This window comes from Macaca fascicularis, chromosome 15, assembly GCF_037993035.2.
Source record: "Macaca fascicularis isolate 582-1 chromosome 15, T2T-MFA8v1.1".
In the NCBI taxonomy this organism is placed as follows: domain Eukaryota; kingdom Metazoa; phylum Chordata; class Mammalia; order Primates; family Cercopithecidae; genus Macaca; species Macaca fascicularis.
This window is the reverse complement of record NC_088389.1, coordinates 126,256,522-126,280,542: the sequence shown is the minus strand read 5'-3', so window position 1 is coordinate 126,280,542 and position 24,021 is coordinate 126,256,522. Positions and strand designations below refer to the sequence as shown.

Genomic DNA, 24,021 nt, shown 5'->3' with positions numbered 1-24,021 from the left:
GAAAATTGGAAGGAACACTTTCCAACTAATTTTATGAGGCCAGACTTATGCTGATATGAAAACCAGACAAAGGTAGTACAAAACTACGGACCAGTTTCTCTCATAAATGCAAAACTACTTAACAAAATATTTCAAATAGAATCAAACGATAAATAAAAAGAATTATATGACATTACCAAGTAAGGTTTATTCCAAGTATGTAAGGCTGGTTCAATATTTGAAAACTAGTCAACAAAGTCTACTATATTAATGGAGTAATGAAGAAAAATCATGTAATCACAGCAGTATATACATAAAAAATATTCGACAAGATTCAATATCCATTCATAGTCAATATTCTCAGAAACTAGGAGCACAGTAGACGTTCCACCATTTGATGAAGAATATCCACAAAGGACCTGCTAGGATCATTTGGTGAAAGAGATGTTTTCCCCTGAAGGTTGGGAACAAGGCAAGGATGACCACTCTCACCGCTCTTACTCTACACAGTACTAGAAGTCCTAGCCAGTGTAATATGGCAAGAAAAGGAAATAAAAGGCATACAGATTAGAAAGGAAGATAGTAAAATGACCCTATACATAGATCACATGATAGCTTATGTTAAAAAATCAGAAGGAATCTACAAAAAGCCTTCCTAGAAAGTTCAGCAAGATCTCAGCATAAAAGAACAAACATACAAAAATCAATTACATTTCTATAAACTAGCAACCTTTGCATGCAAACAGAAATTTAAAACACAATGCCATTAACAATTATCCAACCAAATGAAATACTGAGGTATACATATAACATGTACAGGACTTTTACATTGAAAACTACAAAACACTGAAGCAAGAAATCAAGATCTAAGTAAATGGAGAAATATCTTGTGCTTATGGATTATAAGACTTAAAATAAGACTCAAAGCAGTGAAGATGTTAACTGTCACAAAATTGAAAATTTATAGCTTTAATTCCTGTCACTCAATAAGATTTTAACATAATGAAATTATTACAATATGTATATGCAAAGGCAAAGTAACTAGAATAGCTAAAACAATATTGAAAAAGAAATATAATGTGGGAATATAATAGTCTCATACAAGTACAGTCAACTGATTTTTGACACAGGTGAAAAAGCTAGGAAGGGTAATGGTGCTGCATGGAGCAAATGGATATCCATAGGCAAAAAAAAAAAAAAAATTATCTCAACTTACACTTCATGCCCTATACAATAATTAACTCAAAATGCACTATCATTAAAATGTAAAATATACTACACAATTTTTAAAAATAGGAGGAAATCTTTGGTCCAAAGACTTAGTGAAGAGTTCTTAGATACAAAATTTTTACAAAACTGATAAACTGGACTTCACCAAAATTAAAAACTTATGCTCTTCAAAACATCCCATGAAGACGACGAAAAGACAAGTTACAGATTGGTACAAAAATGTGCAAACCACACATCTGATAAAGAACTCATATCTAGACTATCTAATTTCTCAAAAGTCAATGGTAAAACATACAAACTTCCAATTAAAAAACGGACAAAAGCCATGAACAGACATTTTACTAAGGATACACAGATGGCATGTGAACACATGAAAAGATATTGATTACCAGTAGCCATTAGGAAAATGCAAATTAGGATCACTATGAGATATCACTATACACCTATTCAACCACTAATATATAAAATAGCAACAATGCCAAGAACTAGAAAGGACAGGGAATAACTGGATCCCTCATACATTGCTGGTAGAAATGCAAAATGGTACAGCAACTCTGGGAAATAGTTTGGCACTTTCTTAAAGAATAAAACATAACTTACCATACAATCCAACAATCACACTCTTTGGTACTTATCCCGGAAAAACTTATGTTCACAAAAAATCTGAACATGAATGTTCACATCAACTTTGTAATAGCCCCAAACTGGAAACAAACAAAATGTCCTTGAATACGTGAATGGCTAAACAATGACATTCATATAGTGAAATACTACACAGCAATAAAAGGAATGAACTATGGATACGCAACAACTTGGATCTCAAGAGCATTTTGCTGAGTGAAAAAGGCAATCTCAACACATCAAATACTGTATGATTCCATTTATATAACAGTCTCAAAATGACAAAATTATACAGCTAGCAGATTAGCAGTTAGCAGAGATTAGGGACAATGTGAGAGACAGCATGGGTGTGACTATGAATGAGTAGCACCAAAGAGATCTTTGCGCTGATAGAACAGTTCTGTATTGCAACTGTGGTGGTTACACCAATGTCCACATGTGATAAAATGGCACACAGCTATTCACACACATTGTGCCAGTGTCTACTTCCTGGTGTTGATATTGTAGTACAGTTATATAACATGTAACCTTTGGGGGAAATGAAGGTGAGGACACAGTTTTTGCTAATTCCCATAAATCTATAATTATTTCAATATAAAAAAAGGTTTCTTAAAATATATGCAAAAAATTAAAAACTGAAAACATTTTCTCTTTAAAAAGAGAAGCGAGAGATAGCAAGAAAAAGTCTGTAAAACATATATCTAATAAAGGTCTGAACTTCTTCGACTAAACAAACAAAAATACTAAAAACTAAATGAAACAAAAATGAGCTAAAGATTTGACTGGTCACTTAAAGAAGATTTATGAATGGCTGAAAAGCATATAAAAAGAGGTTCAATGTTGTTAGTCATCAGGAAAATGCAAATTAAAACCCAACTAGAATTGTTAAAAACAGTAAAATTTTCCAAATAATGGTAACCAAAGAGTAATGAGAACTCACAGACATTGTTCATGAAAATGAAAAACTGTGGAGCCAGTTTGAAAACATTTGGCAGTTTCTTATAAAGTTATAGACAGATAAACTTATCAGAAGACCTGGCAAGCCCACTCCTAGGTACTTACACAAGAGAAATGAAAACATGTTGACACAAAGACTTGTATGTGAAAGTTCACAGCAGCTTTATTCATAAAAGCACCAACTGGGAAAAAATTCCGTATGCTGACCAACTGATAAAGGATAACAAATTGCAGTATATGCCCACAAAGGGACACTACTTAGGATAAAATAATAAACCACTTATACACACATGTGCATGAGTTTCAAAAGCATTATGCTAAAGAAAACCAGACAAAAGGGAGTATATAATTTATGATTCCATTTATATGAAATTGGAGAAAAGGCAAAATTATTACAATCGAAAGCAGACAAATAGTTGCCAGGGGTTGTGGGGGAAGGGATGGAGGGAGGGGACTCACTGCAAAGGGCTACAAAGAATCTTTTGGGGGTGATTAAAAAGATTCCAAACCATGATTTGGACTGTGGTAATCAACTGTATACATTTTTTAAAACTCATTGATTTGTACACTGAAAGGTGCTGAATTTTATTTTCTGTTAAATACACCTCAATAAAAGTAACTAATATAAAAAAGGAAAACCAGAATTGCACTGTAGAGGGAGTCACACGGTACGGTACGGAGAGAGAGAAAGAGAGGAGAAACAGAACTGCCCTCTGGAGGGAACCTCATGGTAAGCTGTGCTCACCCACTGAGACGAGGTGGCTGTAGTTCTCCAGCATCACATCTCTGTACAGGGTCCTCTCAACAGGGCCCATGTGCTGCCACTCCTCCTGGGTAAATTCCACAGTCACGTCCTTGAATGACACTGATGCCTGTAACAGTGCATTTCTGATTAATCTGAGTGTTCAGAATCAGGGAAAGGAAAATGTTTTCAGAAACTAACTCATTATGTTTACTGTTGAGAATTTAAAACAAAATGCTACAAGGGATTATTATTATGACCCTAATTCTGCCTTATTCTTTTGAAATGCATAATTAGCACAAATATTTGTTCTCATGCTCTCATTTGTATTTATTTTAAAATTATACACATACATTTTTATTTAATATATTGAGGAAGCTTAGTGCCCTTTTAGGTAAAATTATTATAAATATGATTCCTGCATACATTTCCCATGGTGCAATCTTGGCTGACTGCAACCTCCACATTCCTAGGTTCAAGCAATTCCCCTGCCTCAGCCTCCCAAGTAGCTGGGACTACTGGTGTATGCCACCACACTGAGCTAGTTTTTTGTATTTCAGTAGAGATGGGCTTTCACCATGTTGGTCAGGATGGTCTCGATCTCCTGACCTCATGATCCGCCTGCCTCAGCCTCCCAAAGTGCTGGGATTACAGGTGTGGGCCACAGCGACCAGCCGGGAAGTGAATCTTCACAGGAATGAAAATCTGTTCATTATTATCTCATGCAGCTATACACACAGATGTGGCATGATACATAACACAAAAAAGCTCAAAAAGCTAAGAAAAAATAATTAAAAGAAATGAACAAAGTCTCCAAGAAATATGAAATTATATAAAATGGCCAAACCTAAGAATAACTGATATTTTTGAGGGAGAAGAGAAAAAAGTCTAGAAAAATTATTTGAGGAAATAACTGAGGAAAACTTCACTGACCTGGCTAGATATTTACATATCCCAATGTAAGAAGGTCAAAGAACTCTTGGAAAATTCACGGCAAAAAGATCTTCACCAAAGCATATAGTCATCAGGCTGTCTAAAGCCAATATGAAGGAAAGAATTCTAAGAGCACTAAGATAAAACCATCAGGTAACCTATAAAGGAAAATTTATCAGACTAACAGCAGACCTCTAAGCAGAAACCTTATAAGCAAGAAGGGATTGGGGGTCCTATCTTCAACCTCTTTAAACAGAGTACCTGTCAGCCAAGAATTCTGTATCCAGCAAAACTAAGTTCCATAAATAAAGGAGAAATAAAGTCATTTCAGACAAACACATGCTGAGGGAATTTGTCGTTACCAAACCAGCACCATGAGAAATGCTAAAAACCTAGAGGAAGTGAATAAATTCCTGAAACATACAACACTCTGAAATTAAATCAGGAAGAAATTGAAACCCTGAATAGACAACAAGTAGAGAGATTGAATCAGTAATTAAAAAATTTGAAAATTGCCAACAACAACAAAAAGCCTGGGACCAGAAGGATTCACAGTTGAATTCTACCAGATATTCAAAGAACTGATCCCAATCCTGCAGAAACTATTCCAAAAGACTGCAAAAGAGGGAATCCTCCCTAAATCATTCTATGAAGCCAGTATCACCCTGCTAGCAAAACCAGGAAAAGATACAACTAAAGAAACAACAGACCAATATCCCTGATGAACATAGATACAAAAATCCTCAACAAAACACTAGCTAACTGAATACAATAGCACATCAAAAAGCATATCATGATTAGGTGGGTTTCACCTGAGGGATGCAGGGATGGTTTAACACATGCAAGTAAATAAATGTGATACATGACATAACATAACAAAAAACAAAAATCACATAATCATCTCAATAGATGTAGAAAAAGCATCTGACAAAATCCAGCATACCTATATAATAAAAACTCTCAAGAAACTAGGAAGACAATTTTTCCATGGACCAGCGGTGGGAGGGTGGGGATGGTTTCAAGATTAAACTGATCCACTTCAGATCATCAGGCATTAGTTAGATTCTCATAAGGAGCACGCAACCTAGATTCTTTGCATGTACAGTTCACAATAGGGTTCGCTCTCCTATAAGAATCTGATGCTGCTGATCTGACAGGAGGTGGAGCTCAAGTAGTAATGCTTACTGGCCTGCTGCCCACCTCCTGCTGTGCCGTTCCATTGCTAACAGACCAGTACCAGTCAGTGGCCCCGTGGATTGGGGACCCCTGACCTGTTTAATGGTGCTGGTGAAAGTGGCAAGCCACATGTAGAATAATGAAACTGGATCCCTATCTCTCACTTTATAGAAATATCAACTCAAGATGGATCAAAGACTTAAATCTGTGACCTGAAACCATAGAAATTCTAGAAGACAACATTTGAAAAACTCTTCTCGACATCAGCCTAGGCAAAGAACTCATGACTAATACCCCAAAAACAAATGCAACAAAAACAAAAATAAATTAACTGGACCTAATTAAACTAAAAAGCTTCTACACAGTAAAAGAAATAATTACCAGAGTAAACAGCCAACCCACAGAATGGGAGAAAGTATTTACAAACTAGACATCTGACAAAGTATCCAGAATTTACAAGGAACTCAAATAAACCAGCAGGAAAAAAAATAATCCCAACAAAAAATGGGCGAAGGCCATGAATTGTCATTTCTCAAAAGAAGATATACAAATGTCCAATAAACATATGAAAAAAATGCTCAACATCGCTAATCATCAGGGAAACGCAAATTAAAACCACAATGAGATACCACTTTACTCCTGCAAGAATGGCCCTTATTAAAAAGTCAAAACACAATGGACATTTGCATGGATGTGAAGAAACGGGAATGCTTATACAATGGTGGTAGGAATGTAAATTAGGACAACCTCTATGTAAAAAGTATGGAGATTCCTTAAGGAACTAAAAGTAGATCTACCATTCCATTTAGCAATCCTACTACTGGGTATCTATCCAAAGGAAAAGGTCACCATCAATGAAAAAGAAACCAGCACACATGTTTGTGGCAGCACAATTCACAATTGCAAAGATGTGGAACCAACCTAAGTGCCCATCAACTGAGTGGATAAAGAAAATGTGGTACCTATACACTATGGAATACTACTTAGCCATAAAAAGGAATGAAGTAATGTCTTTTGCAGCAACTTGGGTGGAGCTGCAATTCTAAGTATCACAGGAGTAGAAAACCAAACCATATGTTCTCACTTATAACTGGGAGTTAAGTTATGAGTATGCAAAGGCATACAGAGTGACATAATGGACTTTAGAGACGAAGAAGCGGGAGGGTGGGAGGCTAGGGAAAGGTGCTAGGGATAAAAAGCTACCTATAAGGCACAACGTACACCACTTGTCAGGCCATGGGTGCACTAAAATCTCAGAATTCACCACTATAAAATTCATCCATGTAACAAGATGAATCCATGTAACAAGAAACCACTTGTACCCCAAAAGCTATTGAAATAAAACATTTTAAAGAAATGTTTTTAAGTATAAAGACAGCATTCATTATGATTATTTTAGTCTTGCTCTTTCATTTTAGTTAAGGCCTGTCTTGACTTCTTTTATACTCTGGGATAGTAAAATACATAAAACAAAATGTAAAAGTAAAATGTTCAGAATCTTAGTTGAAAATTTCAAATACATTTTATGTTAAAATTGAAAATTTTTCCAGTTTTAGTAAACATACATTATGAAAACTTTCTCATCTTAATAAATATATCTAAGTACAGTGCTAAGTAAGAAGGCAGGTTGCATCTTCAGTGTCAAAGTGTGTTAGCACGAGGATGACAAGGTGGTGTGAAAATTATAGTAAATTTTTATAATTTGTGTATGCAAGGTGGTTTTTAAAATAAAATATCTTAGTATCTTATTTTATTTTCCTTTCGGTTTATACCTTGTCTCTGTACATTTATAAGTGAAGGCATACTGACAAAGACAAATCTTGTTTGATAATGGTCAACCAACAATAAACTAAAAATCTAAAAAAAAATAAGCAAATAAAACACAAATATAAATGATTACAATTTTCTATGAAAATCTAATGACAAAAATTATATTGAGAAAGTATAAATCCAGTATAAGCTTATAAGAAGTTGAGTAATGAATTGATTAATAAATTTATTCAATAATCAAAATCTTCACACAGAAAGTCTTCACAAGGTCCAAATTCATAGGTGAGTTTCACAAAATCCACATATAACACAATTTTCTCATTTTTCTAAATTATTAGAAAAGAAGAAACAAGAAAAAGTGCCCCATTTCCTTTCATGAGACAACCATGGTACCCTAACTGAACAGGGAAACAGGAAAATACAGTTTAATCCAATTTGTGAATACAGAAAAAAAAATCCTACATTATTACCAAAAAGTGCTAGGAAAACATGTAAGAAGCAAGTTACTACACTCATTAGCAACTAGGGTCTATACAGGAATTCAAGTTACTTTTAGAAAATCCATTATATTATTCACAATATTTATAGATTCATTAAAGGACACAGCTATAGATTTATTCTAATAGATATACAAAAAGTATTTAATATAATTCAATGTGCATTTATAACTAACACGAGATCTTGGCAAACTGGTAACTGGAGGGAACCTACTAACCCTGACAAAGATTATTTACCAAAAGCTGACAGCAAACAAAAGAGTTCATGGTAAAACTGTATATATTTTCCCTCAAGATTTACTCGATCTATTTCTCCTTTTCCATTTAATGCAAAGACCTCATAAATACATTACAATACAAAGTGGGGAATGAATAAAGAGCTTACCTGAAATGTGTTCATTTTCTGTGGCTCTTGGGAGAGTGTAGAGAACTGTGAAGCCTCAGCTGGGGGGACAGAAAGAGGAGGTCACACGGTCTGGCCTACCTCACAGCTCCTAGATTCACCTCCCCAAATCTCAGCAACCCAGTTGGGGAGCAGCCTTCCTAAGGTAACAGGGCCCTTCAGGCCTTGAAAAAGCATGAGAAGCACCACGTAGAGGTGGTACTGTCTCTACGACAACTCTGAAATAGTTTTGGGGCTTAAACTGCTATTTTTTATTGAGTGAACATAAACTTTGCCCAGTTGATTTAACAATAATGCACATGTGCTTTTAACTCACACAAAAAAATAAAGACAATAGAGGATTAGTTGAACTAAAGTACACCACAGGATAAGACACTATTCTTTCACTAAAATTAACTTAGCAGGCACCATAGTTCATGCCTGTAACCCCAGCACTTCAGGAGGCCAAAGAGGGAGGATGGCTTGAGCTCAGGAGTTCAAGACCAACCTGGGCAACATGGTATGACCCTGTCTCTACAGAAAATAAAAACTTAAAAAATTAGCCAGGTGTGGTAGCATGTGCCTGTGGTCCCTGCTACTTGGGAGGCTAAGGCAGGAGGAGGTAGAGGCTGCAGTCAGCCGTGTTTGTGCCACTGCACTCCTGCCTGGACAACAGGATAAGAATCTGTCTCTGAAACACTAAATTAACAGAAAAATATTCAGTGGGCATCATTTAATTATTTTTCTTAGTAATACTGTTTACCCTTGGTATAGACAATCCACAGAAAGTCTTGTAAAAGAGATGAGATACTTTAAGGCAAAGAGTTGTAGATGTTTTAACTGGGATGTATTTCTCAAAAGGCCCTTTGGATAAGATGTTTTTGGTGACTCACCTGTGAAAGAATGAACGGAACTGTTTTCCTCCTGGCCCTGCCACAAACGAGGGGTCCCTGGAAACTCACTGAACCTTTCATGCCCAATGTCTTTAAAGCTTTCAAAAGAATCAGAAGTAGATAACCACAGAAAACCCTTCATGTATCATCATGCTGGGATTCTCCAGTGTCACATGTGTTAACAGCAGTATGGCATCTGTAAAGAGTGGAGAACAAAGGGACTGGCGGCTACTTTGGGATCTGGGGACAGACTCTTTGGTTACCCCTACCCCCAGACTTCTGCAATGATGTGGCCTTTCCTGAGCAGCCTGTCCCTGGCCCCCACCCAGCTCATTCTGCTCTTCTCAAAGCTGGCCCAAACCACCCACTGTCACCCATTCTGTGGTGGCTTCTGGAGGCTTCACCAACAAGTCTGGCTCTATCTGGGAAGTAGGATCAAGAACTGCTTCTGACCATACACATCCAGGATCTGCTCCTCTGTGGCCTCTTCTGCCTCTGCTCTGAAGCTCGGGAGGGAGGTCTAGGTCTGAGAGGGGTTCTCTTCCAGGTAAAACTGTTCACAGAGGCCCCTGCTTCCCAAGTCGCAAGGGCTGCTCCGTTCAAGGAGCCTGCGACCTGACCTGAGAAACCATGTTAGTGCCAAAAATCTGACTCTTAGAATTCATCATATCAGACTTAAAACAGAGACACCCTGACGATGCAGAAGGGGCCAAGAACCTGTCTGACCCAAGAGATCTGAAGACACACCAGAAATCCAGACGACATTTGACACATGGTAAGATTCCAACTACATCCACTCCCTGAGTATTTGGGGACATGCCATTCTGCTAAGTGCTGTGAAGGCTGCAATGCTGGTTATAGGCAGGTGTGATATTAGCGCCTGAAACGGGAAATAAATCACACGTGCCCTTGAACCCCAGCTCCCTCACTGCTAGCTTGTGACCTGAGCCTCAGTTGTTATATTTAATGCAGATGTGGTTGTGAGGTTTACATAAGGCAGCCAATGAACAGAACAAAGTGTCTTCTAAATATAACAGCAGCAGTCGCTCATGGCTTAGCAGCCTACAGTCGGCTGTTTGCTTTACAGGTGGTGACATAAAGTTTTAAAACAACGCCATGAAGCAGTCATTATTAATACCCTCACTTTCAGATGAGAAACCTGACTCTCATCCAGGTCCCTGCATTCGCCTAGGCTTGCAGTTGACAGAGCTGAACTTACCCGGGTTTTTCCAGCTCCAGAGCTCGGGGTCTCGATGCAGACCCACCGTCCGGGAATTTCGGGCACGTTGTCGCCCGCGTTACAAATGCGCTTTCCCCTCCCGCCGCCGCTCGCAACACGCTCCCGTCCCGCACACCGCGGCCCGCACCCAGCACCTGCTCGCGACCCGCGCTCAGCCCCAGCCGCCCCGGGAGCCAGTGGCCGGGGTCCCTCTCCACCGGCCGGGAAGGTCGAGGGCCCGCCCGGTCGCATCCACTGACACTGGGGGCGGGGATCCCACGAACTTCCCGCTTCCTCTCCCACTCCCGGCACAAACGCTGCCCTGCCGCCCCAGCTCCGCCCCCTCTACTTTGCGAGCCGACCCCAGAGCTCCCCAAATCGCTTCCCGGGAGTCCCGAGAACTCAAATGAGGCAGCGGGGCTTCAGCTGCACAGGCGCAGAAGGAGCCCAGTAACCCCATCCCAGAGTGCTGCGCGGCGAACCAGACTCGTTCAGGACTACATTTCCCATAAGCTCTTGCGTCCGTTTTCGACGAGACTCCTCACGTTTCGGCGATTCAGAACTGGCGGGGTGGATTTTTTTTTTTTTTTTTTTTTTTTTGAGACGGAGTCTCGCTCTGTAGCCCAGGCTGGAGTGCAGTGGCCAGATCTCAGCTCACTGCAAGCTCCGCCTCCCGGGTTCACGCCATTCTCCGGCCTCAGCCTCCCGAGTAGCTGGGACTACAGGCGCTGCCACCTCGCCCGGCTATTTTTTGTATTTCTTAGTAGAGACGGGGTTTCACCGTGTTAGCCAGGATGGTCTCGATCTCCTGACCTCGTGATCCGCCCATCTCGGCCTCCCAAAGTGCTGGGATTACAGGCTTGAGCCACCGCGCCCGGCCGGGGTGGAGTTTTTATGAAGAGTCTCTTCTCAGGCTCTCTAAGAACAGGGAGAAGTTAAAGGTTAAAACTTGAACGCTACTGACAAATATAAAGAGTAGCTCTCCGTTGGTTCCCGGTTGAACCAGCATTTTTTTTTTGCATAAGGCTTTCGGAGACAATTGGGAAGCTGAATACGGATTGGGAATTGAAAATATTGAAAAAAAGTACCATTACTTTTGTGAACTGTGAAAAAAGATTAAGAATTTTGCAGAAAAATTGATTTTTTAAAAAAAGGAATCACTACCGAAGTATTTAGCATTGAAATGATATAACTTTTAATTTACTTTACAATTTTATACATTTTCAACCTGGAACCTCCACCTTGTCTCTTCACAGCCCACCGGACCCATTGACCTGTGAGCCCTGTCCTGGCGCCCCCAGGCGTGAGGATTCTAAGGCGGGTCGAGCCCATTGCTGCAGGTGTTAGAGAAAAGCTTTTGGTTTTTATCCCTTAACATTGCTTCTTGCCGAATTCTCTTATTGTTTCAAAATATTTAAATTTAATGTTATCTTAGGTTTCCATGCTCATAACGAGTTTTCTTGCTTTTTGCTGATTTTTTAAAAAAAATCTCCATTGGTTATTGGGGAACAGATGGTGTTTGGTCACATGAGTAAGTTCTTTAGTGGTGATTTGTGAGATTTTGGTGCACCCATCATCTAAGCACTATACACTGCACCCTATTTGTAGTCTTTTATCCCTTGCGCCCCCCCCCCACCATTCCCCCCAAGTCCCCAAAGTCCATTGTGTTATTCTTATGCCTCTGCATCCTCATAGCTTAGCTCCCACTTACGAGTGAGAGCATATGATGTTTGGTTTTCCACTCCTTAGTTACTTCACTTAGGATAATAGTCTCTAGTCTCATCCAGGTGGCTGCAAATGCCATTAATTCATTCCTTTTTATGGCTAAGTAGTATACGATCATATATACCACAGTTTCTTTATCCACTTGTTAACTGATGGGTATTTGGGTTGGTTCCACGTTTTTACAGTTGCAAAATGTGCTGCTATAAACATGCATGTGCAAGTATCTTTTTCATATAATGACTTCTTTTCCTCTGGGTAGATACCCAGTAGTGGGATTGCTGGATCAAATGGTAGTTCTACTTTTAGTTCTTTAAAGAATCTCCACACTGTTTTCCATTGTGGTTGTACTAGTTTACATTCCCACCAGCAGTGTAGAAGTTTTCCCTGTTCACTGCAGCCATGCCAACATCTACTATTTTTTGATTTCTTGATTATGGCCATTCTTGTAGGAGTAAGGTGGTTTTGATTTGCGTTTCCCTGGTCATTAGTGATGTTGAGCATGTTTTCATATGTTTCTTGGCCATTTGTGTATCTTTTTTGAGAATTGTCTATTCATGTCCTTAGCCCACTTTTTGATGGGATTGTTTGTTTTTTTCTTTGATGGGATTGATTTGCTTGAGTTCGTAGTAGATTCTGGATATTAGTCCTCTGTCAGATATATAGATTGTGAAGATTTTCTCCTACTCTCTGTGGGTTGTCTGTTTACTTTGTTGACTGTTCCGTTTGCTGTACAAAAGCTATTTAGTTTAAGTTCCAGTTATTTATTTTTTGTTTTTATTGCATTTGCTTTTGGATTCTTGGTCATGAAATCCTTGCCTAAGCCAATGTCTAGAAGGGTTTTTCCGATGTTATCTTCTAGAATTTTTATAGTTTCAGGCCTTAGAATTAAGTCCTTAATCCATCTTGAGTCAATTTTTGCATAAGGTGAGAGATGAGGATCCAGTTTCATTCTCCTACATGTGGCTAGCCAATTATCCCAGCACCGTTTGTTGAAAAGGGTGTCCTTTCTCCACTTTATGTTTTTCTTTGCTTTGTTGAAGATCAATTGGTTGTAAGTATTTGGGTTTATTTCTTGGTTCTCCATTCTGTTCCATTGGCCTATGTGCCTATTTTTATACCAGTATCATGCTGTTTTGGTGACTGTGGCCTTATAGTATAGTTTGAAATCAGATAATGCGATACCTCTAGATTTGTTCTTTTTACTTAGTCTTGCTTTGGCTATGTGGGCTATTATTTGGTTCCATGTGAATTTTAGAATTGTTTTTTCTAGTTCTGTGAAGAATGATGATGGTATTTTGATGGGAATTGTGCTGAATCTTTAGATTGCTTTTGGCAGTAGGTCATTTTCACAATATTGATTCTATGCATCCATGAGCATGGGGTGTTTCCATTTATTTGTGTCATCTATGATTCCTTTCAGGAATGTTTTGTGGTTTCCAGCAGCATATCAAAAAGACAATCCATCATGTTCAAGTGAGTTTCATACCAGGGTTTCAGGGATGTTTTAACATATGCAAGTCAATAAATGTGATACACCACATAAACTGAATTAAAAACAAAAATCACGTGATCGTCTCAATAGACACAGGAAAAGCATTTGACAAAATCTGACATCCTTTTATGATTAGAACCCTCAGCAAAATCTGCATACAAGGGACATACCTCAATGTAATAAAAGCCATCTATGGCAGACCCACAGCCAACATAATACTGAATTGGGGAAAAGTTGAAAGCTTCCCCCTGAGTATGGGGATAAGACAAGCACGCCCACTCTCACCACTTCTATGCGACATAGTACTGGAGGTCCTAGCCAGAGCAGTAAGATAAGAGAAAGAAATAAAGGACATCCAGGCCAGGCGCGGTGGCTCACGCCTGGAATCCCAGCACTTTGGGAGGCCAAGGCAGGACGATCACAAGGTCAGGAGATCGAGACCATCTTGGCTAACACGGTGAAAACCTGTCTCTACCAAAAATTCAAAAAATTAGCCGGGCATGGTTGTGGGCGCCTGTAGTCCCAGCTACTCGGGAGGCTGAGGCAGGAGAATGGCGTGAACCTGGGAGGTGGAGCTTGCAGTGAGCCGAGATCGCGCCATCGCATTCCAGCCTGGGCGACAGAGCAAGACTCTGTCTCAAAAAACAAACAAACAAACAAAAACAACAACAACAAAAAAAACCCAAAAAACAACAAAAAAGGACATCCAGATCAGTAAAGAAGAAGTCAAATTGTTGCTGTTTCCTGATGATATGATCGTATACCTAGAAAACACTACAGACTCCTCCAAAAAGCTCCTAGAACTGATAAATGAATTCAGCAAAGTTTCAGGATACAAAATTAATGTACACAAATCAATAGCTTAGCTATACACCAACAGCGATCAAGCTGAGAATCAAACCAAGAACTTAAGCCCTTTTGCAATAGCTGCCAAAAAAATAAAATAAAACACAACACTTAGGAATACACCTAACCAAGGAGGTGAAAGACCTCTACAAGGAAAACAACTTTAGTATTTTTAATGGGTTAAAATGAGAGGCAGCAGGTACAGTGGAAGAAGTCAGTGGGTGGGCATTGGTGTCCAACAGGTACTGGACCTTTGATGGTAAGGCATTGGTTTTGACTTACTAGATTAGTAGGTATGATTATTTTCTAGTTTTTGTTATTAAACTTTAAGACTGCTAAGTAACTCCTTCCATTTCTTGTTAAAGATTGGAAAATTTCATACTCTGTTATCTACACTGACTGAATGAAGTTAGAGTATTTGTTCCTATTTTGTGACTACCTTAAATAATACCTATAAACAGTAAACTGTTAGTAGTGTTTTTGCTGTAATTAAATGTAGTAAGACTTATCTTCCAAATTATAACTGAATTAATTTGTCAAACACTTGTTGAACTTTTTGATTTATCCAAAATTCTATGCTCAGCAGCTGGAGGTAGGAAGAGTAAGGGTCCTCCCTTCCGTGGAGAGGCATACTTTCTTAAGAGGGGAATACTCTGCAAGAATTAGTATCATGTAACAGGTGGTGAATTTGACCAAATAGTGTACAAAAACCATTTTTTTGGTGTGGCTCGTGGCAAAGAGATTCAAGAGGGTAGACGGAGTCAAGCTTGCTGAAACAAGGAAAGAGAAAAGAAGTATTCTAGGCAGAAAGCAGGAGTGTAGCAGGAAAATGCCTAGGTGCAGGTCAAATGATTCACAGGATGAAATTAATCAACGTTTGAAATGAATGGAAAGTATTCTCTGAGAGTCTCACTTGAGTAATGTCATGGGAGTCTTATGTAAACATGAAGTGAAAGTTACATTTTTTAAGTTGTCTTTGTCATCTGTTTTTAGGGTGTGTGAGAGAATACTAAAGTGATACTCTTTTTATCCTCCATAGTAAGAAAACTGGACTAGAGAAACTGATGGCTTCCTCCCTTTTTGGTGATCTAGCAGCCCTGGCACACAGTGTCTCTGAATCTAAAACACTTGTTTTGTCACTATATCTCCTGAAATGATACACTTAGGATTGGTAACTTGGTAAATGCACTAGTCTTATATTCATTGCAATAAAATGCTCTTGTGCCAATGTTATTTTACAATATTACATTTCATTGCAGTAAATCAATAGAAATAGAAATTCTCAGCTGATTTGTATTACTTAAGAAACAATGAAATCTAATTTTAAACTTTTCTCATTATTTATAAAGGGAATTCATAAAATCCTTGCTAGGTTTGATGACAGGTACCACATTAAGGGTAGCATTTTATAATAACCCTTTCTCAAACATCATCTGTGGAAGTTAAGAGCCTCCAATGGGTTTTCTGTAGAGTGTACATGATACCACACTCAGGCAGTTCACGGAGTGTAAGAAATATGTTAGTGCTTTGTCATCTGACATTTTAACCAAGAAAAAAAATACACGTTGATAAGTTTAACTTATACTTCCCTTTCCCTTCAGGTATCTACTGAGCATTTTTTGAAAAATATAGTTCATGCTTGACAATATTCCTTGATGACAGCACAGCCAGCCAGCCTCATCTTAAACAATGACAGTAAAATCGTGAGTTCAACTATAATGTCAAGGGACAGACCCCTTATTCTAAAATGATTTCAGCCATTTGGTTGTCCTTTTCAGCCATCAGTTTAAAAAATTGGAATCAACTATATATTGATATCTAGATTCTAAACATTAAGTATCAATTTCTCTTTTAATCTTAGATGTCATGGTAGAAGGAAAAATCGGTTAGCAAATAAGCCATCCCAGAAAAAGTGTAGCTATTTATTTGATACCATTTGCCTTAGACAGTGTTGAACACAATGAGAAGGCTAGGTTCCCTTTGTGGAATTTTTTTTGTGAAAAATTAGTTTTTAAATGAATTACAGGCCTAAATCAATGTGTACTACTTTGGATACTAATCTTTGAAGAAGGAACAGCTTTTTCTCTTAGGTGGCACCATTGTGTACCTGCATTTGAATTTCTCTTATTGTGCATGAGCACCTCATGGGCCACAATCAAAGGTGCACTTTTAGAGCACCCTAAGATGAAGTTTATTTTAAAAGGAACAACAACCAACAATAACACCAGCTCCATTGGGGTTGTCCAGACTGTATCATTATCATCTCCTTGGATTGTGAGTGTTGATTTTTATAACACAGTTTGGAAAGTGGTAATTTAGAATATTAATGTCTTTAATTTTACTTTTCATTCTATGAACATAACTAGCTTATAAACAATTTTGTTCCTAATGCACTCGGTTTTAGCTAATTCAATTGTCAGTAACTTTTACTTTAATTAAAAAATGACAAGTTTACACTCATAATGTCACTTTCCTCTCTCACTTTTAATGATAGTTGCGATAAAATTGTGTTTCAGCAAAAAGTGGACTCAAACTCTGTCTCAAGTGCAGGGCTTTGGGACCTATTGAGTAATCACTAAATGTCTGTCTTCAGCCAGGTCTATAAATTCTTGCGAAAAAAAAAATCACTCTACTTTGGCTAGAGTCCCTGGCTTCTTTTGAATTCAAAATATTTTGATATGTTAGTATATAATTCAAAAGTAGTTTTAAGGATTAATCTTGCTCAAACAAATAAATTTCATGCTTTTATCTTCATTATTCTAATTTTTAGAAGTCCACTTTTGGAAGTAAAGTAAGTTTTAATTTGCCATCAGCAAATTTGAGAAGTGATCATTTGGTATATTGACTATTGATGAAATGAAGGTTTATCAAGCAAATTAATAGGGCAAAATGCCTTCAAGAAAAGATTCAGAAAAATGTTTATCACGGGTTAGTAGTGCATTGTTGTCAGTGGGACAGGTGGAACTCACTGGGATAAGTTATGCCAGGTTTTTTCCAAATATATGTCTGCAAACCCATGTATGTTTCCACCTCCACCTTCCCTCTATCTCTAGGCACTGAGAAGCCTTTTAGGAAAAGAGGGATGGATGTGAGGCATCTTTATTATTATTATTATTATTATTTATTTTTATTTTTAGAGACGGAGTCTCCCTCTGTCGTCCAGGCTGGAGTGCAGTGGCGCGATCTTGGCTCACTGCAATCTCCGCCTCCTGGGTTCTAGCAATTCTCCTGCCTCAGTGTCCTGAGTAGCTGGGACTACAGGTGCACACTGCCTTGCCAGGCTAACTAGCGATGGGGTTTCACCGTATTGCCCAGGCTGGTCTTGAACTCCTGAGCTCAGGCAATCCACCTGGTGAGGCATCTTTATATGGAGGAAAGCGTCCCAGAAGATTCTGATTTTAATCCCAACTCAATCATTCCCAAACTTTGCTGTACATTGAAATCACCTGGGAAGCTTTTAACACCAACCCTGTGCCCAAGGTCATACCCAGTGCTAATGAAATCAAAATGTCTCATGTTGAAAGTGAGGCAGTGACTAAAGCTCCTCAGGTGATTTTAATGTGCAGCAATGTTTGAGAGCCACCGCCTAATTTGAGTTTAGGATGACAAACTGCTCCTATTTGGTGGGACCTTGGGTAAGTCAGTTTTAAGGTTGTTACCATTATCTGTAAAATGAGTGTGGATTTGTGGATTAAATGTCATGTAAGGTCATGGGTCCTTTTCACTATGTAACATCAAATTCTTTGTTTTTAAAGTTATTTCAGAGATGAAAAGTACTTGAAGTACTATAGACATATCCATCTTAAATGTTACAGGCTTTTTAAAAAGCGCTAATATTGTATAGACCTACTATTGAAATTCAGATTTGTCTTCCCTCAATTATTTTGAGCCTCATTCTAGATGCCGAGGGCAAATGGAAGCACATAACTTATGTAAGAGAACCTCTTGTTTTCTGATACAAAGCATCTGTGGATAACTTAGGGATACAGTAACATATCTGAAGAGTTGTATCTGTTCAGAAATATTTCACTTCAACTAATTGAAAGTACCTGCCATTAATATTACACTGTGTAGTGTTATACTGCTTTGTTAGCACTGCTTATTGTAGGATCACTGTACCTATCATTGATCTCATGTGAACTTATGTTTACTAATACATGCCAGTTCTGACCCGCAGACCCTGGCTGAATGATGGATGAAGGAATGCACTCAGACACAGGTATCCACTGAACGAGCGGGCTAGGAGACTGGGCCACTCACAGACACTGAGGAGGGTGCTGTAAAGAGTCAGCAGCCATGGCCCTGACAAGCTGGCACTACTGGCATTTATTCAGCACAGATTTAATGACAAAGGCTTTGAGTCAACACACTTGTGATAATTAGCATGGTCACCCTCCCAGGAGAGAGCAGTCCTGCATGCAAATAATCAAAGGTCAGTCTTAGGACAACATGAGAAAACAAGCTATTTAGATAAACTCCTCTACCTTCCCTTGTTATTTGCTTTTTACTGTTAACTCAAGGTAAGAGGATCAGGCTGCCTTCAGCCATAACCCTTTCCTAAAGCTTTTGCAAAAACTTCTGGCCTTCCAAGAAGGTTTGCATTTTTCCTATAATTTTCTCTTATAATTTCTCCCATCACCCTGACCGAACTCCTACAAATACATTTACTAATTATTATGCAAAAGTGATTTCAAATACTTCGATTTGTTATAAGGTACTTTTATTATGTATTTTTAGGGAAATAATAAAAAATGGTGTTTAGGAGATAGTGAAAAACTAAAATGCAGGGCCTAACATCTTAGAAAACATTACCGTATGGCTTAAATTTAAGCATATGTACACATAGATATAAATTACATGAGTGGGCATGGTGGGTCATGCCTATAATCCCAGCACTTTGGGAGACTGAGGCAGTTCGATCACTTGAGGCCAGGAGTTTGAGACCAACCTGGCTGTCATGGCGAAACCTTGTCTCTACTGAAAATACAAAAATTAACTGGGTGTGATGGTGCAAGTCTGCAGTCCCAGCTACTTGGGAGGCCGAGGCATGAGAATTGCTTGAACCTGGGAGACAGAGGTTGCGGTGAGTTGCGATTGTGCCACTGCACTCCAGCCTGGTCAACAGAGTGATTCTGTCTCAAAAAATAAATAAATAAACAAAATAAACTGCATGGCATGAAAGGTTTTGTAGGCAGAAGAACATATAACAGGGAAATATATTACTGTTTATATATTATAATCATCAACAAAAACACGTCTTCTAACAGCATATTGCCTAGCATTTTGGTTCTCATATTTTTACTAAAGCCAAAAACCTAAAACAGGAAAGTGCCCTCATGATACTGTTCTGAACTAGAAGATTTTAATTTCAGGGCCACTAGGAGAGTTCTAAAAAACTCGCCACTTAAAAAAATGTCTTCAGGCCTAACAAATGATAACATCTATTGTTATGAATACTTTTTCTTTCCACAGTGTCACCATAGCAATACACTATTACATCAGATACAGGTGACCTTTTTAAAAAACCTGTCTTGTTATTCCAGCTAATTACTTTGCATGATATCAAGCTCAGTGTTAGGTCACAGCTATAGACATCATCAACTGTATTGTGCCTACTAACATATTGAAGCAAATTATTTGTGTTTTCTGTGGTCCTTAAGACTTTTAATTTTTAAATTATTGGGAAACCCAAAGAGTATGTGTTTATATTGATTATATTGATATTTATTGTGTGAGAAATATAAAATTGACTTTTTTCCAAAATCTATTTTTGGTTTAGATTTCATAAGCTTACCACTATTGATATTATGAGCTAGATAACGCTTTGTTGTGACGACTGTCCTTTTCATTGCAAAAAGTTTAACAGCACTGATGGCCTTTACCAACTAGATGTCAGCAGTAACCCATAACCCAGGTTGTGACAACAGAAAATATTCCTTCGGAATGATATTGCTAACATAATTTTTAAAGGTAAAATTACTTTTCTTTAAAAGTTGAGTAAAAAGTGTGTCATGTATTTATATTATTGAAAATCTCTAACGTTGAGCTTAATAGAAGACAGCTGAATTCTCTTTCTTGGCAATTTGTTTCAAAGAAACAATAAGATGATTTGGCCTTGTGCAAATATGTAGTTGATAAAAGGTGTATTTTTAATCGTTTCAGACAGTTGTGGGTATTCTTTAATATTAAATCAAAACTTTACAAGTGCTAGTTTCTTAGAGTGGCATTTTACATATTAATAAATGTATTCCATCAATGTTCACTGATCTTTCTTGCACAATAAGTGAATCTTTCCTTCCATACTTGCTTTTATAATAGTATGCATAACTTATTTGGAAAATATTGGTTTATGTTTTATTGTGTCAAAAACTCACTTTTGTTAATATAACCACCAATCTTATTTTAAAAAGTCTAAGTATTGAGAAGCTGTCGTGCATACGGTTGAAGGAACAAGTTTTTCAAAGTCCTCATGAAAGCTTAAATTTTATCATTGGGAACAAAGACTTATTTTCCTTGAAGTGACAGCCTCATTTTGTTTTTGAGAATGATAGTTGTACTTTTTTTTTAGACCAAGTCTCACTCTCTCCCTTGGCTAGAGTGCATTGGCATGATCTCAGGTCACTGCAACCTCTGTCTCCTGGGCTCAAGCAATCCTCTTGCCTCAGCCTCCCGAGTAACTGGGACCACAGACGTGTGGCACCATGCCTGGCTAGTTTTTTTTTTTTATTTTTGGTAGAGACAGGGTTTCATCATGTTGCCCAGGCTGGTCTCGAACTCCTGAGCTCAAGCAATCTGCCTGCCTTAGCCTCCCAAAGTGCTGGAATTTTACAGGCATGAGCCACTGTGCTGGCCCAGTTGTACTTTTAAATAAAAATGATGTTCCATGAAAAAAGTGATTATTCAGTTCACAATTAAATCAAATTCTTTTTTTAAATGCAACCGTACTGTAGTAAGCAGAAGTGCTTCTTGTTAACTTTCCACTTGTTTAGAAAATTAAAAAGAAATGTTAAGATTTAATAACACCATTAATTTTTACTGCTTCATCAAAGACATTCTTAAGAAATTCAGCTGCGCAAGGATGACACGCAAATTCATGAAGCGTTCCATATTTTAAAAAAAAGAAAGAAAAAAAAGAAATTCGGCTATCTTTTTTTTTTTTTTTTTTTTTTTTTAGCTGTAAGGGACAGTACAGAATAGAATGACTACTAGTGTAGTTTGGTACCACTGCCTTGATTTATGCTGAGAAACCAGCAGTTTTACACACTTTTGCTTTTATACAGTCATGGCAGTATCAGTGAAAAAGCAGGCAATGTCTTTGTATTACTTTCACAATTTAAAAAAAGTTTTCTATTAGGTTTTTCAGGGTGAATTAATATTATTATCAGAACAGTTTTGACATCTTAGGCTTTTGGAAAAAGGTCTTGGGGATCCCAGAGGTCCACAGAGCACATTTGGAGAACCACTGGTTTATCAAATAGGCATGATGCATTAGTTTTACGAAGCTTAAAGCTCATCAAAGACTGGCTTCTTTTACAATAAAAAGGCAGATGAGCTTTTAATTCAAACTACTAGAAATAAATAAATACTTCATGAGAATATGCTACAGAAATCTAAGGAGAAAGAAAGCTAGGAAATCCGAATCACATTCACATTTATTAAAGTTCTAAAGACTTTATTGCCCACCACTACTGCTTTATAAAACGTTCTTGTGTTTCAATGTATGGTTAGAAGAGTGAAAAGAGATTTGGTTTACTTACTTCTTTAGCATCCAGTTAGAGTTGAGGGGAGAAGGCTCCAGCTGTGCACTAGAATCAAAGCCCTCAATGGGCACTGGACCAGATACAGGCCATTTTCCAACAGCTGCAAGTCATTTGGAACGCTAAGCACATGCTGGAGGGAAGCAGGAGTGGTGCTTCCAGATGCAGAGAGATAGATGATGCTGGAGGGAAAGCTGGATTGGAAAAGGGAGAGTTTTGAACATGGACATGCCTTTAGTCCTAGCTACCTGGGAGGCTGAGATGGAGGAATTACTTGAGCCCAGAAGTTTGAGTTCAGCCTGGGCCATATGATGAGACCCGGTATCTTAAGAAAATATAAAATAAGGCTAGGTACAGTGTCTCATACTTGTAAACCTAGCACTTTGGGAGCCCAAGGTGAGAGGATTACTAGAGTGTAGGAGTTCAAGACCAGCCTGGGCAATAAAATGAGACCCCATTTCTACTAAAAAAAAAAAAAAAGAAAAGAAATCAAGAAATTAGCTGAGCATAGTGGCACATGCCTGTGGCCTCAGGTACATTGTAGGCTGAGGCAGGAAGATCACTTGAGCCCAGGAGGTGGAGGCTACAGTGAGCTGTATTCATGTCATCGCACTCCAGCCTGGGCAACAGAGTGAGACCCTATCTCAGAAAAAGATAAAGTGAACCGAAAATGGGCCTGTAAGGACTGTGGTCATTGAAGGGACAAGCTGCCAGAGGAGTGGCTATGAGAGCAGGAGGAAGAAAAGCAGGAGAGGATGATAAAAGGAGAAGAGTTCAAGATAGGAGAGGCTGTGGTCACAGAGGTAAATGCGGCTAAGAAGTGACTTATTTCATGAACACTCACTGGATACTGACTCTCTTCCAAGTGCCGGGGTAGAGGAGAGGACACGTGGATCACAGTTCTTGCTTTTATGAGCTTATGTTCTAGTAAGAACGAACTTAACTATTTTTTCAGGTAGTATCAAAGAGCGGGATAAAGGGACACACAGTGATTGGGGGCTATTTTAGGTGGAATGATAAGGAAGAGCCTCTCTGGAGAGCTGACATTTGAACAGTGACCTGACTGAAGCAAGGACGGGAAACAGTGCTGTCTTTACAGGCAAAAAGGTGACTGCCAAGACAGAAATGCGTTTCACGTGTGTTTGAGGAAACAACAGCAAGGTGACCAGCACGGTCAGAGTAAAGAATGAGGGGAACAGCAGAGATGAGGCCCCACAGGTGGTGCCATAGCTCATAGGGCCCTTTGGCTTGCAGGCCACAGGAATAAATTAAGGTTTTACTCAAACTCAGTTTGATGGGAAATTCATGGTAGATCTCGAGCAGGGGAGTGCCATGCTTTAAATGAAGAGGTTATGCTGACTGCTTTGGGGACTACAGGCCATAGTGGAGAGGCAGAGTAGAGGCAGAGAAGAGGGTTAAGCAGCAGCTAGGGTAATACAGGTGAGCAGTGACAGATTATGGCTCATGATCAGACCAGGCCGACCATCAATGAAGGTAGACATAACAGGCATTGCACACAGATAGGAGCAGGGTAACTGAAATGCAGGTAGTTGGCCCCAGCACCGAGGCAAATGCCAATGTATGAAGAGCTCCAGTTTGTCAGCATGATGGCACCAGAGGCCTTGGCAGGAGGAGCCTTGAGAGTCATGTCAGCAGGGCAGGCAGTGGAGGTGAAGGAGAGATGGAAGCTGAGGAGCTGGCATGAGGGCATGGTGCTGTGACACCAGTGAGAGGACACACTTAGAGCGTAGTGGGGAGTGGGATGGGAACAAAGGAAACACAATTTGGGGGAATCTCTGGTA

The 24,021-nt window shown here is 38.7% G+C and overlaps 1 protein-coding gene and 1 long non-coding RNA gene across 13 annotated transcripts in view; both read right to left on the bottom strand.

Annotated features, from left to right (window-relative positions):
* ZNF782 (zinc finger protein 782) overlaps positions 1 to 10,855 on the bottom strand; it is a 29,630-nt gene extending 18,775 nt beyond the window's left edge. For 2 of the 7 annotated variants that reach the window (XM_074017960.1, XM_015436635.4), the window contains exons 1-4: positions 10,400 to 10,855; positions 9,181 to 9,376; positions 8,291 to 8,349; positions 3,533 to 3,659 (exon numbers count right to left, since the gene is read on the bottom strand). Coding sequence is in view for 3 of the 7 variants with exons in the window: in XM_015436635.4 (XP_015292121.3) it covers positions 3,533 to 3,659; positions 8,291 to 8,349; positions 9,181 to 9,322 (328 nt within the window). In the remaining 4 variants the exon portion in view is untranslated. The remainder of the gene's footprint in view (positions 1 to 3,532; positions 3,660 to 8,290; positions 8,350 to 9,180; positions 9,377 to 10,399) is intronic. The other 5 variants (XM_015436637.4, XM_074017962.1, XM_015436639.4 and 2 more) reach the window with 5 other exon arrangements.
* Positions 10,856 to 12,708: 1,853 nt separating this feature from the next.
* LOC135967497 (uncharacterized) overlaps positions 12,709 to 24,021 on the bottom strand; it is a 39,188-nt gene continuing 27,875 nt past the window's right edge. For 3 of the 6 annotated variants that reach the window (XR_010581660.2, XR_012424935.1, XR_012424939.1), the window contains 2 exons: positions 22,220 to 22,413; positions 12,709 to 13,668 (listed from right to left, as the gene is read on the bottom strand). This is a non-coding gene — a long non-coding RNA (uncharacterized lncRNA). Of the gene's footprint in view, positions 13,669 to 19,168; positions 19,595 to 22,219; positions 22,414 to 24,021 lie in introns of those variants that run through there. The other 3 variants (XR_012424937.1, XR_012424938.1, XR_012424936.1) reach the window with 2 other exon arrangements.